Source organism: Myxocyprinus asiaticus, chromosome 1 (genome assembly GCF_019703515.2).
Source record: "Myxocyprinus asiaticus isolate MX2 ecotype Aquarium Trade chromosome 1, UBuf_Myxa_2, whole genome shotgun sequence".
Classification (NCBI taxonomy): Eukaryota; Metazoa; Chordata; class Actinopteri; order Cypriniformes; family Catostomidae; genus Myxocyprinus; species Myxocyprinus asiaticus.
Genome location: NC_059344.1, coordinates 13,916,601 through 13,939,760, shown reverse-complemented (window position 1 = coordinate 13,939,760; position 23,160 = coordinate 13,916,601). Strand labels below are relative to the sequence as shown.

Below are 23,160 nucleotides of genomic sequence, written 5' to 3'. Positions count from 1 at the left end.
TGTAAAACAATCATGTTGTCAGCTGAAAAGTTGTCAGTTGCTGTATGGGTGTGTGGTAGGCTGCTTACCTGTATTGAATGATGAGGTCATGGCTGAGTACACAAGGCCCTGGGGAGGCAGACTGGGTGTTGCCACGGAAACCACTGGCGTGGTCAGTGATTGACTGGACTGGGTGTTGTTTATTCTCTAAGGTTTAAATCAACAATAAAAGTGTTAAAAGGATAGTTCACACAAAAATGAAAGTTCATCTTTTACTCACATTCATGCTATCCTAGATGTGTGTGACTTTCTTTCTTCTGCAGAACACAAATTAACTTTGAATCTCCAAAACTCACATAAAGGCATCATAAAAGTAATCCATAAGACTCCAGTGGATAAATCTATATCTTCAGAAGCAATTCGATAGGTGTGGGTGAGAAACAGATCAATATTTCATTTTTTTTCTATAAATCAACACCTTTTGACTAGCCCTGACCATATGCACAAAGTTTGCAATCACCAAAAAACAAAAGAAGAATGTGGAAGTGAAAGTGAAAGTTAAAGATTAATAGTAAAATTGACTTAAATATTGATGGTTTTTCACCCACACTTATCATATCTCTTCAGAAGACATGAATTTAACCACTGGTGTTATGGATTACTTTTATGCTGCCTTTATACGCTTTTTGGAGATACAAAGGTCTGGTCACCATTCACTTGCATTGTATGGACCTAAAGAGCTGAGATATTCTTCTAAAAATCTTCATTTGTGTTCTGCAGAAGAAACAAAGTCATACACATCTGGGATGGCATGGGGGTGAGTAAAATGAGGAGAATTTTCATTTTTGGGTGAACTATCCCTTTAAGGAAACAATATACATATATTTGTAAGGATTGATTGATTTACAATTCATTTTATATAGAGTATTTTCAATATTATTAAATATTTGTTTTCTCACAAATCAAATTGTATGTGCAGTTTGTTAGGATTTAAATGATAAAAACAGAAAAAATACTGTTCAAATTGAAGACAAAATGTATTTGAACACTTCACACTTTTCAGTCCACCTGCTGTGCCCAGGTGTAGCCTACTTCCCTAAAGATCAAATGTTTATGAGAGACTCTCCTTGGCCTGATATTTTGTGCTTGTCACATAATATTTAGTATGGATAGTATGTAAATAGAGACGCAGGGCTTGTTTTCGAGACGCAGGGCTTGTTTCACCCCTCACCTGTGTTCTTGTTCATTGTATTTTCAGACTTTTTTGCCATTGACGCAAGTTCCAGCTTTACAGGTCACATACAGAGGTTGCGCTACAAATATCTGAAGGACTGGGTAGTAAAATTTAAATCACGGTCTATTTTCATCCGTCATATTAGTTTACATATCACTGATACTTTGTATATTTGATGCTGTCTCGATATAGTCAACATTTTCAGTAAAAAATTACTTTGCATAGTAAGCATGAGTCTGATGAAACAGGTGTTCTATTTAATAATTTGCAGAGTTGGGGATCATTCTTTTAAAAGTGTACTTACGTTATTGATGTTTCTGGCTGAAAGCAATCTCTTTCATGCAGGTGGACGAGCGAGAGTGTAAAAAGAGTACTTTAAAAGAGTGCACGTTCTGCCGCTCTCAGCCATAATTATCACATAAAGTCACGTGATGTAAAAGGGTGAAAACTGATGTGCAGTTTCGAATACATGAGTCCTAATTGTAGAGAGCACATCAATATGAAGACACACTGGATGCTTTTTTCAGGTTCGAAAAAGAGGACATGTCCAGGGTAAAAGAACGTATTAGTCCCCTTACAAAAATAAACTGCAGTAAAACTGCAGTCTGATTGCAGTATCACTGTAATCTATGCAGTAAAACTGCAGTCTGATTACAGTATCGCTACAATCTATGCAGTAAAATTAAAGTCTGATTACAGTATCACTGCAATTTGTGCAGTAAAACTGCAGTCTGATTGCAGTATCACTGTAATCTATGCAGTAAAACCGTAGTCTGATTACATTATCACTGCAATCTATGCAGTAAAACTGCAGTCTGATTACAGTATCGCTACAATCTATGCAGTAAAATTACAGTCTGGTTGCAGTATCGCTGCAATCTGTGCTATAAAAAGTGCAGTTTTGTGTAGTAAAATGATGCTGTACTGCACAATGACAGACAATACCTTTTGACTGCAGTACTGATATAGTGCACTGCAGCACAATTGCAGGTCAGTGTAATACTACTACAGTTCAGTGAAGCATATCTGCATTCCACAAAAGTATAACTGCAGTTCTTTACAAAATAATTGCAGTTCAGTGTAGTACAATTTCAAATCAATGCAGTAGGAGCTGCAGTTTGTGTAGCACACCTGCATTTCAGTGCAGTTCAATGAGCTGCACTCCAGTACAAACTGAGTTGCAATTGCAAATGTAGTTTTCACATTGAACAAAACACTGTGTCTAGAGCTGTTAAAATTAACGTGTTAATGCTGTAAAAGGCATTTACTGTTTATTCACTGTTCATTCTTGTTATTCTCATCCTGAACACTGGGGGCACTCAAGAGATTTTTGAGTAAGTTGTCGACCCAAATTAAGGAAGCAGAGAAGCAGTTAGGGGTAGGAAGCTTGAGAAGCTGGAGGAGGGTGTCCCAGGGTTGAAAACACTGGGTTGTGACTGGTGCGAAGATGGGCGGAAGTTTTGTAGAATCTGGAAATGATCTGTAAATGGAGGAATAGTTGTGTGGCAGGGAGTATGGAGGGAATTTAGTACAGAGTCAAAAAAGGAAAAAAAAAGTGGGAGTCAAGCATCTGGAACAGATAGTGAGAGAAAAAAAACATCAGGCCAGAAGAAGGAAAGAAGAGTATAAGGTGCTAATGGAATTCATGCCAGAATTTAAAAATAACCTGAACCCATTTAAGTTGACTAAAGCGCTGAAAGAAACGATTGGCAATATTGAAAGTGCTAAGATGTTGTGGGATGGTAAACTGCTGTTGTTTTGTAAGGATAGCACACAACAAAAGAAAGCTCTAGGGCTAAAATCTCTGCTAGGACAAACAGTCACTCTTTTCAAAAGTTCTGTGATGGGGGAAAATAAATGTATGAGACGAGTGATTACAGGGATTCCCACTAATGTTTCTGTTGATGTAATCAGGGCTGTAGCTAGTGGGGTGAAAGGTGGTAATGATTCTAGGGGCCCACAGTTCCAGGGGGGCCCCACAACAAATTCTAAACTGTATTTTTTTAATAGGAAAGGGGCCCTAACAAATATACAGTCAGGGGGCCCAGAATACCTTGCTACGGCCCTGGATGTAATTAAGAAAAGCATAACAGGAGCTACAGTGATTGACACTAGGCGATTAAAATACATCAGAAATAAGGAAAAGATGGACAGTCTCTCTGTAATGTTGCATTTCAATGAGGGAAAAATGCCAGAAAGAGTGTTTTTAGGAGTTATGAGTTCCACAGTAAGGCCATATACTGTATACCTTCCCCACTGAGATGTTATAAGTGTCAAAAATATGGTCATGTGGTGACTATATGTAAAGGAAAGCAGCGTTGTGCAAGATGTGGCAGAGATAATGAGTATGGGAAGTGTGAGGAAGGAGTGAAACCTAAGTGTTGCAACTGTGGGGGCAAACATTGTGCTGGGTATGGAGGATGTCAGGTAAGAAAGAATGCTGTCAAAATACAAAATGTTATGGCAATGGAGGGATTGACTTATGCGGAGGCGATTAAATGAGTGAAGTGGACAGAACAGAAGGAAGCAGAAGAGAATGAAGAAGCACCAAGGATGCAGAGCAAGTGGTTGAATCGGGGCATAGTAAATGATAACTGCATGTACAATGACAAATTGGCATTCATTACGTTTATAGCTGAAGTAGTAAATTGTTCGGCCCAAACTGAGAGTAGAACTGAAAGAATAAGAATAATGATTAGAGCAGCAGATAAGTACTTGAATGCAGAAGGAATAACAGTAGACCAGATACATGAGAAATTGAAGATGCAAACTACAACACTCAGAGAGTAAGTGGAGGATCGTAAGGGTGCTGATAGTCTTACAGTGGAATGCAAGAAGCTTAATAGCAAATGGGCATGAATTAAAAAGTGTATCAATAATTTTGTGAGTAGGATTTAGGGTGGTAGAAGTGGTGGAGGTATGGACAAGAAATCAGAGCGTAAGAGTAATTATTTTTTATAATCCATGCGATTAAAAAAAAAAAAAACGTAATACAAAAAAACTTGGGGGTGAGGGCAACTTCAAATTGATGTGATGTGTTGATTTGAATGCACATAGTACTTTATGGGGCAGTGCACATAATGATCATAATGGATACATTGTGGAAGAAATATTAGATTGCAATGACCTAGTGTGCTTAAACGATGGAAGAGCTCAGGGGCACAATTCGGCAATAGATTTAACAATTGTGTCATAAAGTCTGGCTAGATAATGCACATGAGATGTACTAGACCAAAGTACTAAAAGACCAAAGCGGATTGGGATCATTTTAAAGAATTAAGTGAAACTAAGATGTTAGGAATGAGAAATAATATAGAGGATGTAGAGGAGTTAAGTAATACAATAAAATATATTCTCTGTAGCACAGCTGAAGAGATAATTGGGAAAAATTCAGGGGAGAGGAGAAAGAAGACTGTGCCGTTGTGGACAGAGAAATGCAGTGAGATCATTACAATCAGAAATGGAGCACTGAGAAAGGTACAGAAAACTTATTCCTTCAATGACTAATATCTAAGTGAACTCAGGCAGTTGTCAAAAAAGTAATTAGGGCTGCCAAAAGAAATTACTGGAGACAATTTTGTGATGAAATCAGTGAAAGTTTAGACATGTGAATTGTGGGGCATGATTAGGAAGATGGGAGGGATTAAAATACACAGGAGTATACCTGTAATAATAGATGGGGATAAATATATCATTTCTGACCGTGAAAAAGCAGAGATCTTGGTAAAAGCCTTTGTTAAGGTACACAGCAAAAGTAATATATCATAGGACATGAAAACTCAAAGAGAACAAATTATGAGAGACAATTCTGATATCCTGGTCCAAAGAAGGCCTTCTGGATGCACTTTGGATGTAGATTTTACATTGTATGAACTGAAGCAGGTATTGTCAGGGGTAATGCATACATCTCCAGGAAAAGATGACATAGGCTATGAAAATGATAAAGCATTTATCAGATTTATCGTTGAATACTGTTTTACATCTTTTTGAATAAAGTATGGGAGATAAGAAAGCTTCCCTCTTCTTGGAAACATGGAGTGATTATTCTTATAGCTAAGCCTGGAAAGAACCATTCTATAGCAGCTAATTATAGACCAATTGCTCTAACATCTAACTTATGTAAAATAATGGAATGAATGGTAACCGCTAGATTAAATTATATGATAGAATTTAAAACTCTTTTGTGTCCACATCAAAGTGGTTTTAGGAAAGGTCACAACACAATGGATTCTATTATATGTTTAGAGTCTGAAATCAGAAAGGCATTAATGAATAAAGAAGTGTTAGTGGGAGTGTTTTTCAATGTAGAAAAAGCTTATGATATGCTGTGGAAGGAGGGACTTTAAATTAAATTGGACAGAACAGGTATTAAAGGGAGGTTATATAATTGGATCATGGATTTTTTTATTTGGTCAAACCATACAGGTCAGGGTTGGATCATGCTATTCAAAGATATACTTAATAGATAACGGTACTCAACAAGGCAGTATATGTAGCCCAATCCTGTTCAATATTATGATAAATGATATATTCTCTAAGGTAGGACAAGGGATAGGGAAATCCCTATATGCAGATGACGGAGCACTGTGGAAAAGAGGACAGAATGTACCATATGTGGAAAGAAGCATGCAGATTGGGGTTGAAGAAGTGGAAAAATGTGTAAATAAATGGGGCTTCAGACTTTCAGTAGAAAAAACGCAAGTCAAATATTTCTCAAAGAAGAAGAAAATTCCCAATATAAGATTAAAACTTTATGAACAAACATTAGAACAAGTTTCAGTGATTAGGTTTTTGGGGGTGTGGATGGATTCAAATCTTACATTTGCTTTTCATATAAAGAAAATATTAGACAAATGCAAAAAAGGAATACAATTTTTTAAGATGTCTGGCATGGGTTGATTGGGGTGTGAATCAACAATCATTAAAAATAATATATTGTGCAATGATTAAACCAGTAATAGATTATGGTAGCATATAGCTCAGCATCAGTGTCCATGTTCGCAAGCTTTAAGAATAAGTTGTGGGGCATGTAGAGCTTCCCCTATCCCAGCAATACAGGTGGAAATAGTGGAGATGCCTTTGGATACATATTGCAGATCATTAAAGGGACATGCTGAAATGCAGCCAGTTAATTTTTTTTAGAAAAATGTTGGGAACATGAATGTGCAGAATTAAATAGCTTTGGATGGAATGCACAAAAAGAAGCCCAGAACAGGAATAGACAACATAAACATAAGTCCCACTGTGGTAATGCCTGTAACATCTCCCTGGCTGTTCCCAGTGCCAACCGTTGATCTCAGTTGCTAAATAAGATACATGAAAATGGAAGATATATTTCAAAGGATATAGCTGTGAAGCAGCATCTGGACCAGGAATATTTCAATAGTATTCAAATATATATACAGATGGATAAAAAAAAAAACAGACTCTGAACAAAAGAAAGCTACTGTTTATATTCCTCATTTTAAATGTAGTGTTGTAAAAAGACTATCAGATCATGTCTCAGTATATATACAATTAAATTATTGCAATTCTAATGGCACTTCAATGGGTGGAAGATATTCATCATATGAACGTTTTGAGTAGCCTTCCACAAGCTTCTCACAATAAGTTGCTGGAATTTTGGCCCATTCCTCCAGACAGAACTGGTGTAACAGAGTCAGGTTTGTAGGCATCCTTGCTCGCACATGCTTTTTCAGTTCTGCCTACAAATCTTCTATCGGATTGAGGTCAGGGCTTTGTGATGGCCACTCCAATACCTTGACTTTGTTGTCCTTAAGCCATTTTGCCACAACTTTGGAGATATGCTTGGGGTCATTGTCTATTTGGAAGACCCATTTGCGACCAAGCTTTAACTTTATGGCTGATGTCTTGAGATGTTGTTTCAATATATCCACATAATTTTCCTTCCTCATGATGCCATCTATTTTGTGAAGTGCACCAGTCCCTCCTGCAGCAAAGCACCCCCACAACATGATGCTGCCACCCCCATGCTTCACAGTTGGGATGGTGTTCTTTGGCTTGCAAGCCTCACCTTTTTTCCTCCAAACAAACGCTGGTCATTATGGCCAAACAGTTCAATTTTTGTTTCATTAGACCAGAGGACATTTCTCCGAAAAGTAAGATCTTTGTCCCCATGTGCACTTGCAAACTGTAGTCTGGCTTTTTTATGGTGGTTTTGGAGCAGTGGCTTCTTCCTTGCTGAGCAGCCTTTCAGGTTATGTTGATATAGGACTCATTTTACTGTGGATATAGATACTTGTCCACCTGTTTCCTCCAGCATCTTCACAAGGTCCTTTACTGTTGTTCTGGGATTGATTTGCACTTTTGGCACCAAACTACATTCATCTCTAGGAGACTGCATCTCCTTTCTGAGCGGTAAGATGGCTGCGTGGTCCCATGGTGTTAATACTTGCGTACTATTGTTTGTACAGATGAACGTGGTACCTTCAGACATTTGAAAATTGCTCCCAAGGATGAACCAGACTTGTGGAGGTCAACAATTGTTTTTCTGAGGTCTTGGCAGATTTATTTAGATTTTCCCATGATGTCAAGCATAGAGGCACTGAGTTTGAAGGTAGGCCTTAAAATACATCCACAGGTACACCTCCAATTCAGTACACCTCCTATCAGAAGCTAATTGTCTAAAGGCTTGACATCATTTTCTGCTTAAGAAAATAAGCTGCTTAAAGGCAGTTAACTTAGTGTATGTAAACTTCTAACCCACTGTAATTGTGATATAGTCAATTAAAAGTGAAACAATCTGTCTGTAAGCAATTGTTGGAAAAATTACTTGTCATGCACAAAGTAGATGTCCTAACTGACTCTGTGGAGTGGTTAAAAAATGTGTTTTAATGACTTCAACCTAAGTGTATGTAAACTTCTGACTTCAACTGTATATAATATCCAAATTAAAGTTGGGGTTAAGAGATATAAATATGGAAACAGAAGGGAGGATGCTATAATATACAGGCGCCATATTGGGCATACCTTCCTTACCCATTCTCTTTTTGTCATTGGGAAAAGTGAATCCGAGTGTTGTGCACAGTGTGGCCTCCAAGAGACAGTTGAACATGTGCTGATTTATTGCTCTGCATTTGAGAGAGAAAGAATCCAGCTGACAGAAGTATTAAGTAACATTGGAATGAATAATCTGTCATTAAAATGTATATTCCAAAATGCACTGAAAGAACCAAGGGTGCACAATGCTCTGTTAAGATATTTAAAGGAAACAGGCTTCTTTGGTAGGATTTAGTTTTTTTGGTTTTTTTTTTTTTTTTTTTTCTTTCGTTGATATGCACAGTTAGCTGGTTTGCCAACCACCATATAAAACGAAAAAGAAGTTTGAGAAGATTTTGGTGTGAAGCTTTCCTCTTCATCTCCTTTGCCCTATTTTGAGGAATAAGTGTTCTGAAGCTCAGTGTAAGTACTTTGTAATTGTATTTATTTGCTTGCATTATCTTCTGTACAATTAGCATTGTCATGGATTTAGTTGTTAGGATATGGTCTTTGTTTGTTTTGTGTTTATGCACAGAGTTTTTTTTTTTTTTTTTTTTTTTTTTTTTTTGTCTGTCATTGGGACAACATTTATGGGCCTTTGAGCAAATCTTGGATTCATGAGTAATACCTTGGACTACTGCTTGCATTACTGCTTGGATTACTGCTTGTATTGCTGCTTGGATTATTGCTTGTATTGCTGCTTGGATTACTTCTTGGGCTTAGTCATTTTTTCCTCTTTTTGTTTTCACTATATTGTCATGCAAAAGACTGGGCAACTGCTATTCGGCCTTTGAAGCCTGGCCTGGAATCTAATGATTTATGGGTTATATTGGGATTTGAGGGTTTATGGGGATTGTGTTGGGCCTACTCTGCTGTGTTACAAGTTTGTGTTGAAACTGAGGGTAATAATACAAGTGACTTACTGAAACTTGGATGTTGTCCCTCCCTTATTTCTTATGTTAATTTACTCAAGTTTAGTAAGTGTTACAATGCACTGGTTGGAATAGGGCGGAACCTTTGCGATGTGTCGGAATCGACATTCCGTGTCAGCAATCAAAGTGGTTAACTGTATTTTTTATGTAAACTAAGCCACATTCAAGAAACTCATTGGAGTACAGCAGCCAGTGTTTCCTCTGCGCCTCGTTGCACTTTCATCTTACCAGACTATTCGGATAAAGTATCATTGTTATGCTAAAAGCAAAACATGACCCAGTGCTTTTCATGTGGAGTTCAAAGCGGCGCGAATCATGTGAATGTGACTTCACGATTGCTGTGGTAAAGTGGACAGCCACAGCCTGTTAGATGATTAAGATTGTGGAGGATGAGGGTTTATGAGATTCAGTGTGCATTGCAACCTACTGTATGTTCTTTCAATTTGTCTATTTCCAATGTAGACTTAAATAAATGTTTAATGTTACTTAATTGGTGCCATTTTAGTGCCTTTCTATCTTTACAAAATGAGGCTTTATTTTGAAAATATTAATAAAACATTATTGTTACATATTGTTTTGTTTTCTAAATAACTAAATGCATTTTGACAAGAAAAGAAGTATATTTACAGTCATATTTCAGCACTTTCACAATTTATGTAATTAATGTGATTTATCATGATTAAATACTTTAATTGACTGACAGAACTAGTTTGCTGTCATTGGTCAAGTTTTTAATTAAACAGTAGAACAGCAAATGTATAAAGTGTAGAAGTGCAGAGTTCTAGAGAACTGCAGTACAAGTGTGGTAATCTGGATACAGTATACCTGCAGTGTTCTATACTGCAGTACAAGTGTGGTAATTTGGACTCAGCATTCCTGCAGTTTTCTATACTGCAGTACAAGTGTGGTAATTTGGACTCCGTATTCCTGCAGTTTGCCATACTGTAGTACAAGTGTGTAAATTTGGACATAGTATTCCTGCAGTTTTCTATACTGCAGTACAAGTGTGATAATTTGGACATAGTGCTCCTGCAGTTTGCCATACTGCAGTAAATTTGTGGTTATTTGGACATAGATTCCTGCAGTTATCTATACTGCAGTACAAGTGTGGTAATTTGGACACAGAACTCCTGCAGTTTTCTATATTGCAGTTCAAGTGTGGTAATTTGGATGCAGTATTCCTGCAGTTTTCTATACTGCAGTACAAGTGTGGTAATTTGGACGCACTATTCCTGCAGTTTTCTATACTGCAGTACAAGTGTGGTAATTTGGATTCAGAACTCCTGCAGTTTTCTATATTGCAGTACAAGTGTGGTAATTTGGACACAGTATTCCTGCAGTTTTCTATACTGCAGTACAAGTGTGGTAATTTGGACGCACTATTCCTGCAGTTTTCTATACTGCAGTACAAGTGTGGTAATTTGGATGCAGAACTCCTGCAGTTTTCTATATTGCAGTACAAGTGTGGTAATTTGGACACAGTATTCCTGCAGTTTTCTATACTGCAGTACAAGTGTGGTAATTTGGACTCAGTATTCCTGTAGTTTTCTATATTGCAGTACAAGTGTGGTAATTTGGACACAGTATTCCTGCAGTTTTCTATACTGCAGTACAAATGTGGTAATTTGGATTCAGAACTCCTGCAGTTTTCTATATTGCAGTACAAGTGTGGTAATTTGGACACAGTATTCCTGCAGTTTTCTATATTGCAGTACAAGTGTGGTAATTTGGACACAGTATTCCTGCAGTTTTCTATACTGCAGTATAAGTGTGGTAATTTGGACTCAGTATTCCTGTAGTTTTCTATACTGCAGTAAAAGTGTGTAATTTGGACGCAGTATTCCTGCAGTTTTCTATACTGCAGTACAAGTGTGGTAATTTGGACTCAGTATTCCTGTAGTTTTCTATATTGCAGTACAAGTGTGGTAATTTGGACACAGTATTCCTGCAGTTTTCTATACTGCAGTACAAATGTGGTAATTTGGATTCAGAACTCCTGCAGTTTTCTATATTGCAGTACAAGTGTGGTAATTTGGACACAGTATTCCTGCAGTTTTCTATATTGCAGTACAAGTGTGGTAATTTGGACACAGTATTCCTGCAGTTTTCTATACTGCAGTACAAGTGTGGTAATTTGGACGCACTATTCCTGCAGTTTTCTATACTGCAGTACAAGTGTGGTAATTTGGATGCAGAACTCCTGCAGTTTTCTATATTGCAGTACAAGTGTGGTAATTTGGACACAGTATTCCTGCAGTTTTCTATACTGCAGTACAAGTGTGGTAATTTGGACTCAGTATTCCTGTAGTTTTCTATATTGCAGTACAAGTGTGGTAATTTGGACACAGTATTCCTGCAGTTTTCTATACTGCAGTACAAATGTGGTAATTTGGATTCAGAACTCCTGCAGTTTTCTATATTGCAGTACAAGTGTGGTAATTTGGACACAGTATTCCTGCAGTTTTCTATATTGCAGTACAAGTGTGGTAATTTGGACACAGTATTCCTGCAGTTTTCTATACTGCAGTATAAGTGTGGTAATTTGGACTCAGTATTCCTGTAGTTTTCTATACTGCAGTAAAAGTGTGTAATTTGGACGCAGTATTCCTGCAGTTTTCTATACTGCAGTACAAATGTGGTAATTTGGACGCAGAACTCCTGCAGTTTTCTATATTGCAGTACAAGTGTGGTAATCTGGATGCAGTATTCCTGCAGTTTTCTATACAGCAGTACAAGTGTGGTAATTTGGATGCAGTATTCCTGCAGTTATCTACTCTGCAGTACAAGTGTGGTAATTTGGACGCAGAACTCCTGCAGTTTTCTACACTGCAGTGCAAGTGTGGTAATTTGGATGCAGTATTCCTGCAGTTTTCTATACTGCAGTGCAAGTGTGGTAATTTGGACTCAGTATTCCTGCAGTTTTTTATACTGCAGTACAAGTGTGGTAATTTGGACGCAGTATTCCTGCAGTTTTCTATACTGCAGTACAAGTGTGGTAATTTGGACGCAGTATTACTGCAGTTTTCTATACTGCAGTTCAAGTGTGGTAATTTGGACGCAGTATTCCTGCAGTTTCCAGTACTGCAGTAATACTGTATCCAATTTACCACACTTGTACTACAGTTAAAAAACTGCTGTTATTTTTTTAAGGGTCACTTTATGATAGACCATACTAGTTAGGTGCACTACACCTGTGGTTACTCTGCTAGGGCACATGTGTGAACTTGAGAACTGATTTTATACAAATCACCTTGATCCAAGTGGTTTAAAATAGCAAAACATGGCTAATAAAGGTGAAGTAAGTTTGGTCTAGCATCAAAAGGTCTAGCATCATTTGGTTTGATATTTTGTTATCTAATACAATGATATTCATATATTTTTAAGTGTGACTTGAGAATCCAAATACATTTTTGCCAATATAGATTTTAATTTAATATAGCTGTACTTGTAAACTGAGTTTCACTTTAATAATAGGTTTTAGCATATGATTTTGACTGTAATGTGGCATTGAACCACTAGAGGACCTAATTTAATGTGGATGAGATTAACTATTAAAGGGATAGTTCACCCAAAAATTTAATTCTCTTATTATTTACTCACACTCATCCCATCCCAGATGTGTATGACTTGTATGTCTTTCTTTCAGATGTGAAAGTGAAACTAAACAGGCACTACATGTGCCTGTTTTACTTTCATATGTAAAAGTGAGCATGAAAGTGGAGATTTAGAGTAAAAAAAGACTTACATTTTGATCTGTTTCTCACCCACACCTATTATATACACTTCTGAAGATATAGATTTAACCACTGGAGTCTTATGGATTACTTCTGTGTTTCCTGTATGTGATTTTTGGAGTTACAAAGGTCTGATCCCCATTCACTTGCATTGTGTGGACCTACAGAGCTGATATATTCCTCTGAAAATCTTTGTTAGTGTTCAGCTGAAGAAAGAAATTCATACACATCTGGGATGGCATAAGGGTGAGTAGATGATGAGAGAATTTTCATTTTTGGGTGAACTATTCCTTTAACATGTAGAAACTAGGCAATATAAATTAAATTAAATATATTATAAAATTCTTTAAGACTTAGCCAATGAGTCATTTTTTAAAGGTTTTTAAATAAAACATTATCAAAATCCCTTTCCAAATGCTCATCTCCTTTCTCTGGCTGCTTGCAAGAAAAAGATTTAAAGTGGGTAATTTTATAACATATTTGTGTAACTATATGTAAGCTATTAATAGACAGCTATTCATTGACAGATTAAACACTGTGGTGCTATCAAAACATTGCTTTGACATAGCATAATTTGTTTAACCAATGGCGGGAGTTTGGGGCGGGACTATCTGTTTGTCACCCAATGGAGGACGGGGGAGTATTCAGGAAACCCAGTTGACAATTGTAAATAATGCAATACATTTTTGAAAAAAATTAGGTCAAGGACTGTTTCAGAAAGGTCAATAATCTCACCACTCGGTCTGTCCATTCCTAGATTTCGATTTTCCACCATAGGTGGTAGGTCATTCTGTTTCGTTGCTCCTAAGCTATGGAACTCATTACCTCTTAAGGCCTATTCGGATGGCAATTGTTTCTCAGGGTGACGTCTGTAAAAGTAGGTTTTCATGGCTCCTCTGTGATAAAACTCATGCGTTCAGATGACAATTAAATAATGGGGGACGAGCAAGAATTGTTGTCAATCACATGATTGCAGTTGCGCTTGTTATATGGAAAATTCATCAATCCACAAACTGTGTCCTCTGTGTTTTTGTTTAAATATGTTTGGAATTACGCTAAAGTGAAAATAAAATGTTTAAAGCATGAGGGAACAGTGCTGCGGACATTTACAGTGTACATTTTCACATGCGAAGAGCAATTAAACAAATCAAGAAACTGTAGGGACAAGACTGTTTATCAATGTAGCCAAATAAATCTGTCAATGGGGGTACGCATGTTTCGTGTCACACAAGCGCAAGCAAGGAGATACAGAAGCCGCACATATCAAGGACAGTAATGATAGTTAAAATGAAATTTGAGGAGCTAGCAGGGGTGTCAGTCTCGGTTCCTGGAGGGCCACAGTCCAGCAGAGTTTAGCTCCAACCCTAATTAAACACACCTGAAGCAGCTAATCAAGGTCTTCAGGGGTGCTTGAAGATTACAAGAAGGCATCTTGGAGCGGGGCTGGAACTAAACTCTGCAGGGCTGCGGCCCTCCAAGAACTGAGTTTGACACCCTGAGCTATGGTAAAAATTGTTTTCTTATGTTTTATCTATCAAAATGACAGACATCATTTGGAATTATCTGTCAGTGTTTAAAAAGTGGAGGTGGAAATTAAACTTTTAAATAAGATAGACATTAACCTGGCAACTTTTAAAGTATAAACGAGTAGTCATGCAAGCCCTATGTATAAATGTATTTAGTAAACGTTTCTACATTAAAATGTGATATATTAAACTTTTATTACATTGCTGCGGTAATGGGAGCCAGCTGGTATGTGATAGCTGTGTGGTATGTGTAAACCTCACTCCCCTGGCCTCAAGAGGCACACGAGTGACTGACGCTAGAGGCTGTAGCCTTTAGCCTCCTCATTAGTGCACCTGCCTCCCATGCTGCAGACGACGGTTTGAATCTCGCTCTGAGCGGGTCAAGCAGGACCGGTTACACTGCCATAATAATGGACCATTTCAAAAGTTTAAATTATCTGGCTCTCGTTTTTCTTTCCCTTCTACTTAAGAGTTCCCACTCACGGGGCCTGGGTAGCTCAGCGAGTATTGACGCTGACTACCACCACTGGAGTTGCGAGTTCGAATCCAGGGTGTGCTGAGTGACTCCAGCCAGGTCTCCTAAGCAACCAAATTGGCCCAGCTGCTAGGGAGGGTAGAGTCACATGGGGTAACCTCTTCGTGGTCACGATTAAGTGGTTCTCGCTTAATCGTGATAAGTTGTGTGTGGATTGCGGAGAGTAGCATGAGCCTCCACATGCTGTGAGTCTCCGCGGTGTCATGCATAGCGAGCCATGTGATAAGATGCGTGGATTGACTGTCTCAGAAGCAGAGGCAACTGAGACTTGTCCTCCGCCACCCGGATTGAGGTGAGTAACCACGCCACCACGAGGACCTAGTTAGTAGTGGGAATTGGGCATTTCAAAATTGGGGAGAAAAGAGGTTAAAAATAAAAAAAGATTTCCCACTCACTGTGGTGGAGCGGCGATGTAATTTTATTATTGTGAATTATTTCAAACATTTCTGTTACACAATCCTCCAACTTTCACAACTGTCCATAACGGCCAGAACTGTTACCACACGCAGTGCAAACGTATGGCACTTAGCAGTAGTCCAAAAGGATTTCCAAAACGACTTTTGGATTATAAACTCAGAGATGTGGATTTGGACGGTAATTAAATTACCACACGACTTTGGTGTTTGTCAAAATACAGTAGGTAATTTGATTGGAATTTTCTCGCGGGAGGTGGTTGAAAAACACAGACATTTCGGATTCGGACGGCAATAAAATCACTGACTACCCCCTGTAAATGCTGGAATTACCTCACGTCCCCATGTAAAATAATTGCTGTCCGAATAGTGCTTTAGTCTTCATAATATCTCTTCTTTATCCACTTTCAAGTCCCAACTAAAAACGTATCTCTTTACATTTTGAGTAACCCACTGAGGTGTTAGAGTTGCTTTTTCTTCTGTTGAATGTGTATTTTGTGTAATTGTATTAATGATATCAACTTATTGTAAAGCGACCCTGTGCTTGGGAAAGGCAATATATAAATTAAACTACTACTTCTTCAGGACTACAGAATGTTTAATTGACATTGGAGCTTTGTTGGTAATTGGAGACTGGTGAATATCTTACCAGTGAAGAAACATTGTCCTTGCATACAGGAGGTATGAGCACTCTCAGATCAGGTTTGCGGCCCATCGTAGACGACGCTTGAAATTTTTGAGACATGAGTCTTTCCATACTGCTTCCTTCAGAACCACCAATAAAGCCATTGGCTAAATGAGGCATAATAAATGAAGAGATTACAACATGTTTGGAGCTGTGAGAGTTTACATTGTAAACTGTAATCAAAAAGGTCAAACTTTTTGTAACCCTACTGATTTTTATCTGGTGTCAGGAGTTTTTCAGAGTAGTTACAGTACATTTTGGTCCAACCTAGTCTCATAGAATGAACTTTACTGTAAATACATTTTTGCAAACTGACTTTTACATGACGTGATCTACATTTTGTCACAGTTTCCTGGTGGAAAAAACACTAGAGGCTCTGCAACAACTATGCGTTTTATTCACTTTAACACAAATCCCGACTACAACGGCTGATTATGACATTAAAAACACTTTTGCAATATTACTTACACACTGCTATGTTATGATATCGAAAAACGTTTACTCTAATGCATCATTTAAAAAAAGAAACATTTTAATGCTTGTATTACAGACCCACCTACATTTACACACTTATTCCAATGTGATTAGCTTGCACAGTAGCTCACCTGATAGAGTGTTGGACTTTGAACTCAGAAGACCATGCTTTGAGCCTATTCAAGCACGTACGCTGACAGGTGAAACAAAAGTGTCATAGAAGTGACACAAAATGACTTGGTTGACACAAATAGGCTTTTCGTTTGGAATTTAGTTTTTGGACACTTTCGGTTAGGTTTAGTTGTTGGTTAAGGGTAAGGATGTCTTTTTTGTTTACCTCTCATTTGATCAGGACAACCTTGGTTAAGATTAGATTAAAGTTTTAGGTTAGGGAGGTACGTTTTACTCAAGACCTCCATCTAATTTTCACCTTAAAACCTCATCTGATTACAGTACCATTTCACTCGCTTTTGGTGCCCCTTCTGGACATTTCAGTGGGAAACTGCAGCAAAACGTGTAATAAGGTACGTCATTTTGTTTTGCAAAAATGTTGCCACGGTCACGTAATGTTCATGAGATCAGGCTGTTTTGGTCTGTTCTCACCCAAAACTGATTGTATCAGTTCAGAACACATGGATTAAACCATTCAGGTCGTATGGATTACCTTTAGGGTGCCTTTGTATCTCCTTTTTGGAGTTTGAAAGTGTTTGATCCCATTGACTTGCATTGTATGGATATAAACACATAATATCTCCATCAAAATATCTTTATTTGTGTTCTGCAGAAGATAGTAATGTGACTCTGAGATGGCATAAAAGGTGAGTAAATGATGAGAGAATTATGATTTTTGAATGAACTATTCCTTTAAGTTGTATTAAACCTGGAATATTCCTTTAACACAGAGAGATACTTTCTACTTTAGCATGCAGAACTAGCAGTCCTTAAAAACATAACTCTGAACTAACTCAGGTCTTGGCCTTATATTTCCTGTCTTCACCAATCAACATCAGAGATTACCATACAGAGTTGAATTAAAGGACATACAAACAATCTCTTACTGTATACATTCCCTGGTATTTTCATAGATGATTTACTGTATGAGTAGTAAGTGTATTTATTACACGGCTCTCTGGAATACTCAATTCTGATTGTTCAATGGTGCCATCTAGTGGTCCTACATTTCTCAGTAACAACCGCACATCCATGTATCAGACTGCTCATCCAGGTATTGTGAGCCATAGATCCTGCTTCTCGGCTCACTGTGTGATCTCTACAAGTAAGCTAATAAAATTATTTCAACTCAATCATGTGCATTTATTTATTTATTTGGCAAGTATTAGTGTAATAAAATGTATAATGAGCAAACACCAACATGACTCTGGATTTCAGCTGTTCAGTGATTTATTTCTTCTCACATAATGTCATAATTTCAACGCGAATCAATATTTTATGTTTATATATTTATGTATTTAGTTAGTAGCCGTGTAATAAGAGTCATTCGGTTGTTATCACAAAATAAACCTCTTCAGGCTGGCACAAGACCTGATCACCCTCTCAAGGTTTATTTTGCTATGCCATCTGGCTGGCTGTACAGTGTCTCTTACTTGTTTCATCATTAATCTGTCTGCAATGTACACATCTAACTTTTTAAATTAAATTCTCCTGATTTGTGGATGATATGCAATCTTATCTCCAATAATATGTTCTTTCATAGACATATTCAGTGAGCACAGGAGTACATTGCACTTGTACTGTGTGTTATTTACACAGACTTGCAAGTTAGTTGAACTTTATCATTATAGTCAGTCATATTGTACAAGTTAACCTGCTATCTCCACAGTAAGTACCTACCCACATGTCTGGAGTGGACACCATTTGGAAGTGTGACATCTGAGGAACTTCGCAAATCATCTGATCATGAAAAATATGAAATCATGAGATTAGAGATTACTCGTAAAAAAAAGAATAAAAAAAATAAGAACTTCATACTGCAAGGATTTAATATAAAATGGGTGAAACTGATTAATTAGCTGTAAAGTTTGACAACATTAAATCAGTTGAGCCAAGGGGGTATTTATTTATTGGGTTTTTTTTTTTTTCTTTGTTTCTTTTGTTTTTCTTCTTTGTTTTACTTTTCAATAAAATAAGTATGCAAATGAGAAGTAAAAAACAAAAAGTACTGTGGTGTACCATGATATAATTTTAGTAACAGATGTTGATACTTTGTACTTTGAAACAGTATATATAATGATAACTACCATTTCCATATATGTATTCACACGGTATTTCAATGTACTTTATGCAATTCTATCATAATACCGTGGCCCTTTTTGGTACTTTTTTTGTACTTACCCATGACCCCAGTGCTATCAGACCTCTGGAGAGACAGTATGCTCGCCCCACTTAGGGATGCTGGAATGTCCAGCGAACTGCCTGTACTATAGGAGAGAGGAGTGGGGTTGTTGACGGGCAAAGTCAAAGGTAAAGGGAAACTCTGCTGACCCAAAACAACTGGCTGGTGACGATAAAGAAGACAGAAGGAAAATGAGATAGATGTCAGGGATATAGATTAAACATGAACATTATTTCAAATAATCATGCTCATTTTAATGTCTGCCAGATGAAAATAATCAGTTTTATTGCTTTGAAAAGTGATACCACAACTCAACAAGCCACCCCAGGTCACTGTAAATTAACACTGTGCCACGCTATGACGATGTCATGTGAAAACATTTGAGTGACAGGGTTTTGAGGTGAAAGTCTACTCTTAATTAACTTAGATGCCATGAAGAAAAAAAGATGCCTTGGGCTTTGCTTACAATTTTATGATTTCTCATCATATTGTCGAACTCTTCATTAATTTTCTGATATTTCTCCTCTGTGTGAGGGGTGAGGATGTATGATGTCTCTGGATCTGGGCTGTCACATCCTCTTTGCTCTTTCTTATTCAACACCTATAGGGAGCAGCAAAGAATGAGAGTATGAAAATGTTTCATTCATTAGCAATTTAATGTTTTTAAGCAAAGCAAATATAAGCTAAATTAAAAGGTAGTTGACACAACATGTCCATAAGGATTTTTCAAGATTTTGGTTAAAGGTTATATGAATTTGTATGGGAAAGTGTATAACTTAGCCTCTTGGTGTGTAAAACTTCTTTGAATTCATAAGTTCAAAAATTGTCCTATGGTGTGACAAATTAATTTTAAAATGACAAATATTCATAAGCTAATAAAAACTGCACACAAAATACTACAGTATATAATAAAATATAATATATATTATAAATATATTAGATAATATAATAATTAGCAAAATGCTGTATAAAATGGTTTTAGATGGAGTATAGAATGCCACACTGCAGAACATGCCACCTTCCCAAAAGTATTTAGTGTCAACTACTCGAATGCACAATCTTCTTTGACATTTTTTTGATTATATGAAAAAACTCATAGAGAACACACGTAATACTCCAAACGCATTACATTTTATCCAAGGCGATTTTGATTTCCATCTTACAAATGAGAATAATCCAAGCATAAACAATTAATCCAGGGGAAAACAATACAAGAAGTGCCACATTTCTAGTACTGCACTATATGTCATAATACATTAGAAGTGTAAGTGTGGAACAGCACAGAAAGGGCTTTTCAGCACTTGGAGGCAACATGATCACAAGGGACGTCGGCATGTTGTTTCTGATACTTCCAGTACCCTAGTATCGGCCACATTATGCCGACTCCCTGACAAGCACCCTCTCCTAACAGACATTTTTGTATTGGCTCCAGAATCCATAGACCCTGGTTTGGAAACCACGTTGAAACCAGGATTTAATCACGTTTGCATAATCAGTGGCGAATGCGGTTTGGAGGTTGCATTTTTCTCTCTAACATAAAATGTTTATTCCACTGCATTTATCAGTTATGTTAAAGCTCCAAATATGAAAATATGCTAATCTGGGACCAAAGTATAAAAGCTTTGATTCAAAAATACATTTCCTCATGCACGTAAGAGATTTTCATTCATGTAAGCTAATGGCAGCAGTGCTTGCCAAGACTGCCAAGTCCTTGAATGATATTATCTCAGGTTTCTTAGTATGAATGTTAGATTTGACTGTATCCTTATTTTTAGGTATAACCAATTAGCACCACTTCCAGTAAATCTGTCCACATGGCCTCAGTACCAACAATGTTACAAGAGCTAATAGTAGACTAATGCAGATATTTTTGTTTTCTTTGAATTTTTTGGGTTTTTTTTTCCCTAAATTAATCAGTTGTAGGTTTAAACTTTTCCTATGCTTAAATGGCTATCTAGTAACAGGACAAATGATAGCAAGTTAATGTGTCTCAAGACTGAAATTCTCAGTTAATCTCATAAGGATATTGGCTGATTAGTATGGTATAATAATGATGCACCACAGCTCTATTACGTTAGGCAGTTGCTCAGATGATAAGGGCGATATGGTGTCTGAAGGTGGACACTCGGACGCAGTCGATGGACAAGCTCGCTAGTACTTCTCTCTGTGGAGAGGAAGACCACACTGCAGTCTCTGAAACTGAACTGTTAAAGGTGCTTTCTCGGGTGGTTGAGAACTTCAAGCTGGAATGGCCCACTCCCAGTGCGCATGAGCGTTCTTGGCTAGATGATTGGTTCTACCTCAGCTGGCGTGACTCAGTGTCCTGCCTCCAGGTACTGTTTTTCCTCGAGCTGCACGAAGAGCTTTCCAAGATGTGGTGTTCACCACCGAATGCTCATCTTAGGAGCCGCAGCCTTCACAATGCTGGACCTCACTGAGGAGCGTGGGTATGCGTTGATTGCCCCGGTTGAAGAGGCAGTAGCATCCCACTCGTGCCCCTACTTGAACTCAGCATGGAAGTCCAGCCCTGCTCACCCATCCAAACCCTGTAGAACAACATCTACTCTCTTAGGCAAGGCCTACAGAGCAGTGGGTCAGGCCTGCTTGGCTTTGCACACCATGGCAGTGCTGCAAGCCTGCTAGGCTGACCTACTCAGGGAGATGGACGCGAGCAGGCCCAAGTCTTTAACTAAGCTGCACCGCACCACTGACATAGCTCTCTGGGCTACAAAGATCACTACACAAGCCATCGGCAGATTGATGGGTAGCCTGGTGTCTGCAGAGCATCTTCTCTGGCTTAATTTGTTAGAAATGTGTGAGAGGGACAAAGCTGTGCTGTTAGATGCCCCGGTGTCTCAACATACCTGTTCAGTGATGCCATAAGTGTGTTCACAGAAAGGTCTCAGGTGGCACAAAAGCAGCCACAGGCCGACAAGCACATCTTGCCAAAGCAAGTGCCTCCAACTTGCTCATGCTCTTTTTCAGGACAATGCCCATGCAAACTCAATGCATCCGCTGCACCATCATGAGGAAAACAGAGACGGATCCTCCGATAAGGTCCCAACATCCTTGGCCCAAGCGCAAGATCGCAGTTTCAAGGTACACTTGTATGCAAGTATGCATTCCCTCTCGTCTGCTTCAAATATTGTGCAAAATTCGGGATGATGAGGAAACGGTACTGCTAGTTGCACCAAAATGGCCCAACCGCCCATGGCTCCCAGAGTTAATACAGCTCTTGGATGCCCAAGAGATTCACGATTTGGCAACCACAACTGGAATTGTGTAAACTTCACATCTGACCATTGAACGGTGCCCTTCTGATGCAAACGGGCTCTCACAACCAGTGCTTGACACCATATTACAGGCCCCCACAATGATATGTTTATATACCTTGAAATGGCAAGTGTTCACTGATTGTTGTTCCTCTCGAGGCAAGGACCCTGTACAATGCATCGTACAGCCTATACTTCACTTTCTGAAAGAACGTTTGGATGCGGGTCTCACCCCATCTAAGCTCAAAGTGTATGTCCCTGTCATAGCAACAAGACGCATCCCATTGGGTGGTCTGTCAGTAGGCAGATATCTTTTGATTGTGAAATTCTTGCATGGTGCGAGGCGGTTGAGACCGTCTCACCCCATTACTGTGCCAGTTTGGGACTTAGCGCTTGTGTTAAAGCACTCACAGGCCCACCGTTCGAGCTAGAGTTCTGCACAGGATTGTTTTTTTCCATCCCAATCCCGCAAGTTTCTATTCCGCACCCAAAAACTCCCTCTGAATTTTACTTCATGTTCACCAGCTCTCTGCCCGCAGTGATTTTCTTCCCAACCGCTCCCATTCCCACAACCCTGCATTGTTTTCCACATAGGACAAAAGCCATACAAACAAGTGTACACAAATAACGTTTTATTTTTCTGTTATTGTTATTATCAGATAACGTGTAACATGATGCCCATCTGACTTGCCTGAGGTTGGTTTCTTAACATTTAAATTGACAAGTTTCACATCCATTGATGACACAGTGTGTCCACGCTTTGTTCTGCCATTCTTGTAAAGCTCCGGTGACTATAGCCTGCTCTAAATATTTGATAATTTGATGCACATTTTGTGTGCACATTTTTACGATGGATTTTCTGTTTATTGTTATAAAAATTAAATTAATTGTAAAATAAAATAATAATTATTGTTTTGTTTTTTTGCATTCATAAATCAATAATATAAAAATAGATAATAGATATAGATAATAGATAAATAGATATCAGATTTTTCAAGCTCTTCTCTGACCAAACACAACTAAT

The 23,160-nt window shown here is 38.1% G+C and overlaps 1 protein-coding gene across 1 annotated transcript in view; it reads right to left on the bottom strand.

Annotated features, from left to right (window-relative positions):
- LOC127444855 (myocyte-specific enhancer factor 2A-like) overlaps window positions 1-23,160 on the bottom strand; it is a 68,332-nt gene that overhangs the window by 3,548 nt on the left and 41,624 nt on the right. Inside the window, exons 4-8 of the mRNA XM_051704443.1 lie at window positions 19,331-19,465; window positions 18,864-19,026; window positions 18,363-18,422; window positions 16,002-16,144; window positions 69-186 (exon numbers count right to left, since the gene is read on the bottom strand). Of these exons, the coding sequence (XP_051560403.1) occupies window positions 69-186; window positions 16,002-16,144; window positions 18,363-18,422; window positions 18,864-19,026; window positions 19,331-19,465 (619 nt within the window). The remainder of the gene's footprint in view (window positions 1-68; window positions 187-16,001; window positions 16,145-18,362; window positions 18,423-18,863; window positions 19,027-19,330; window positions 19,466-23,160) is intronic.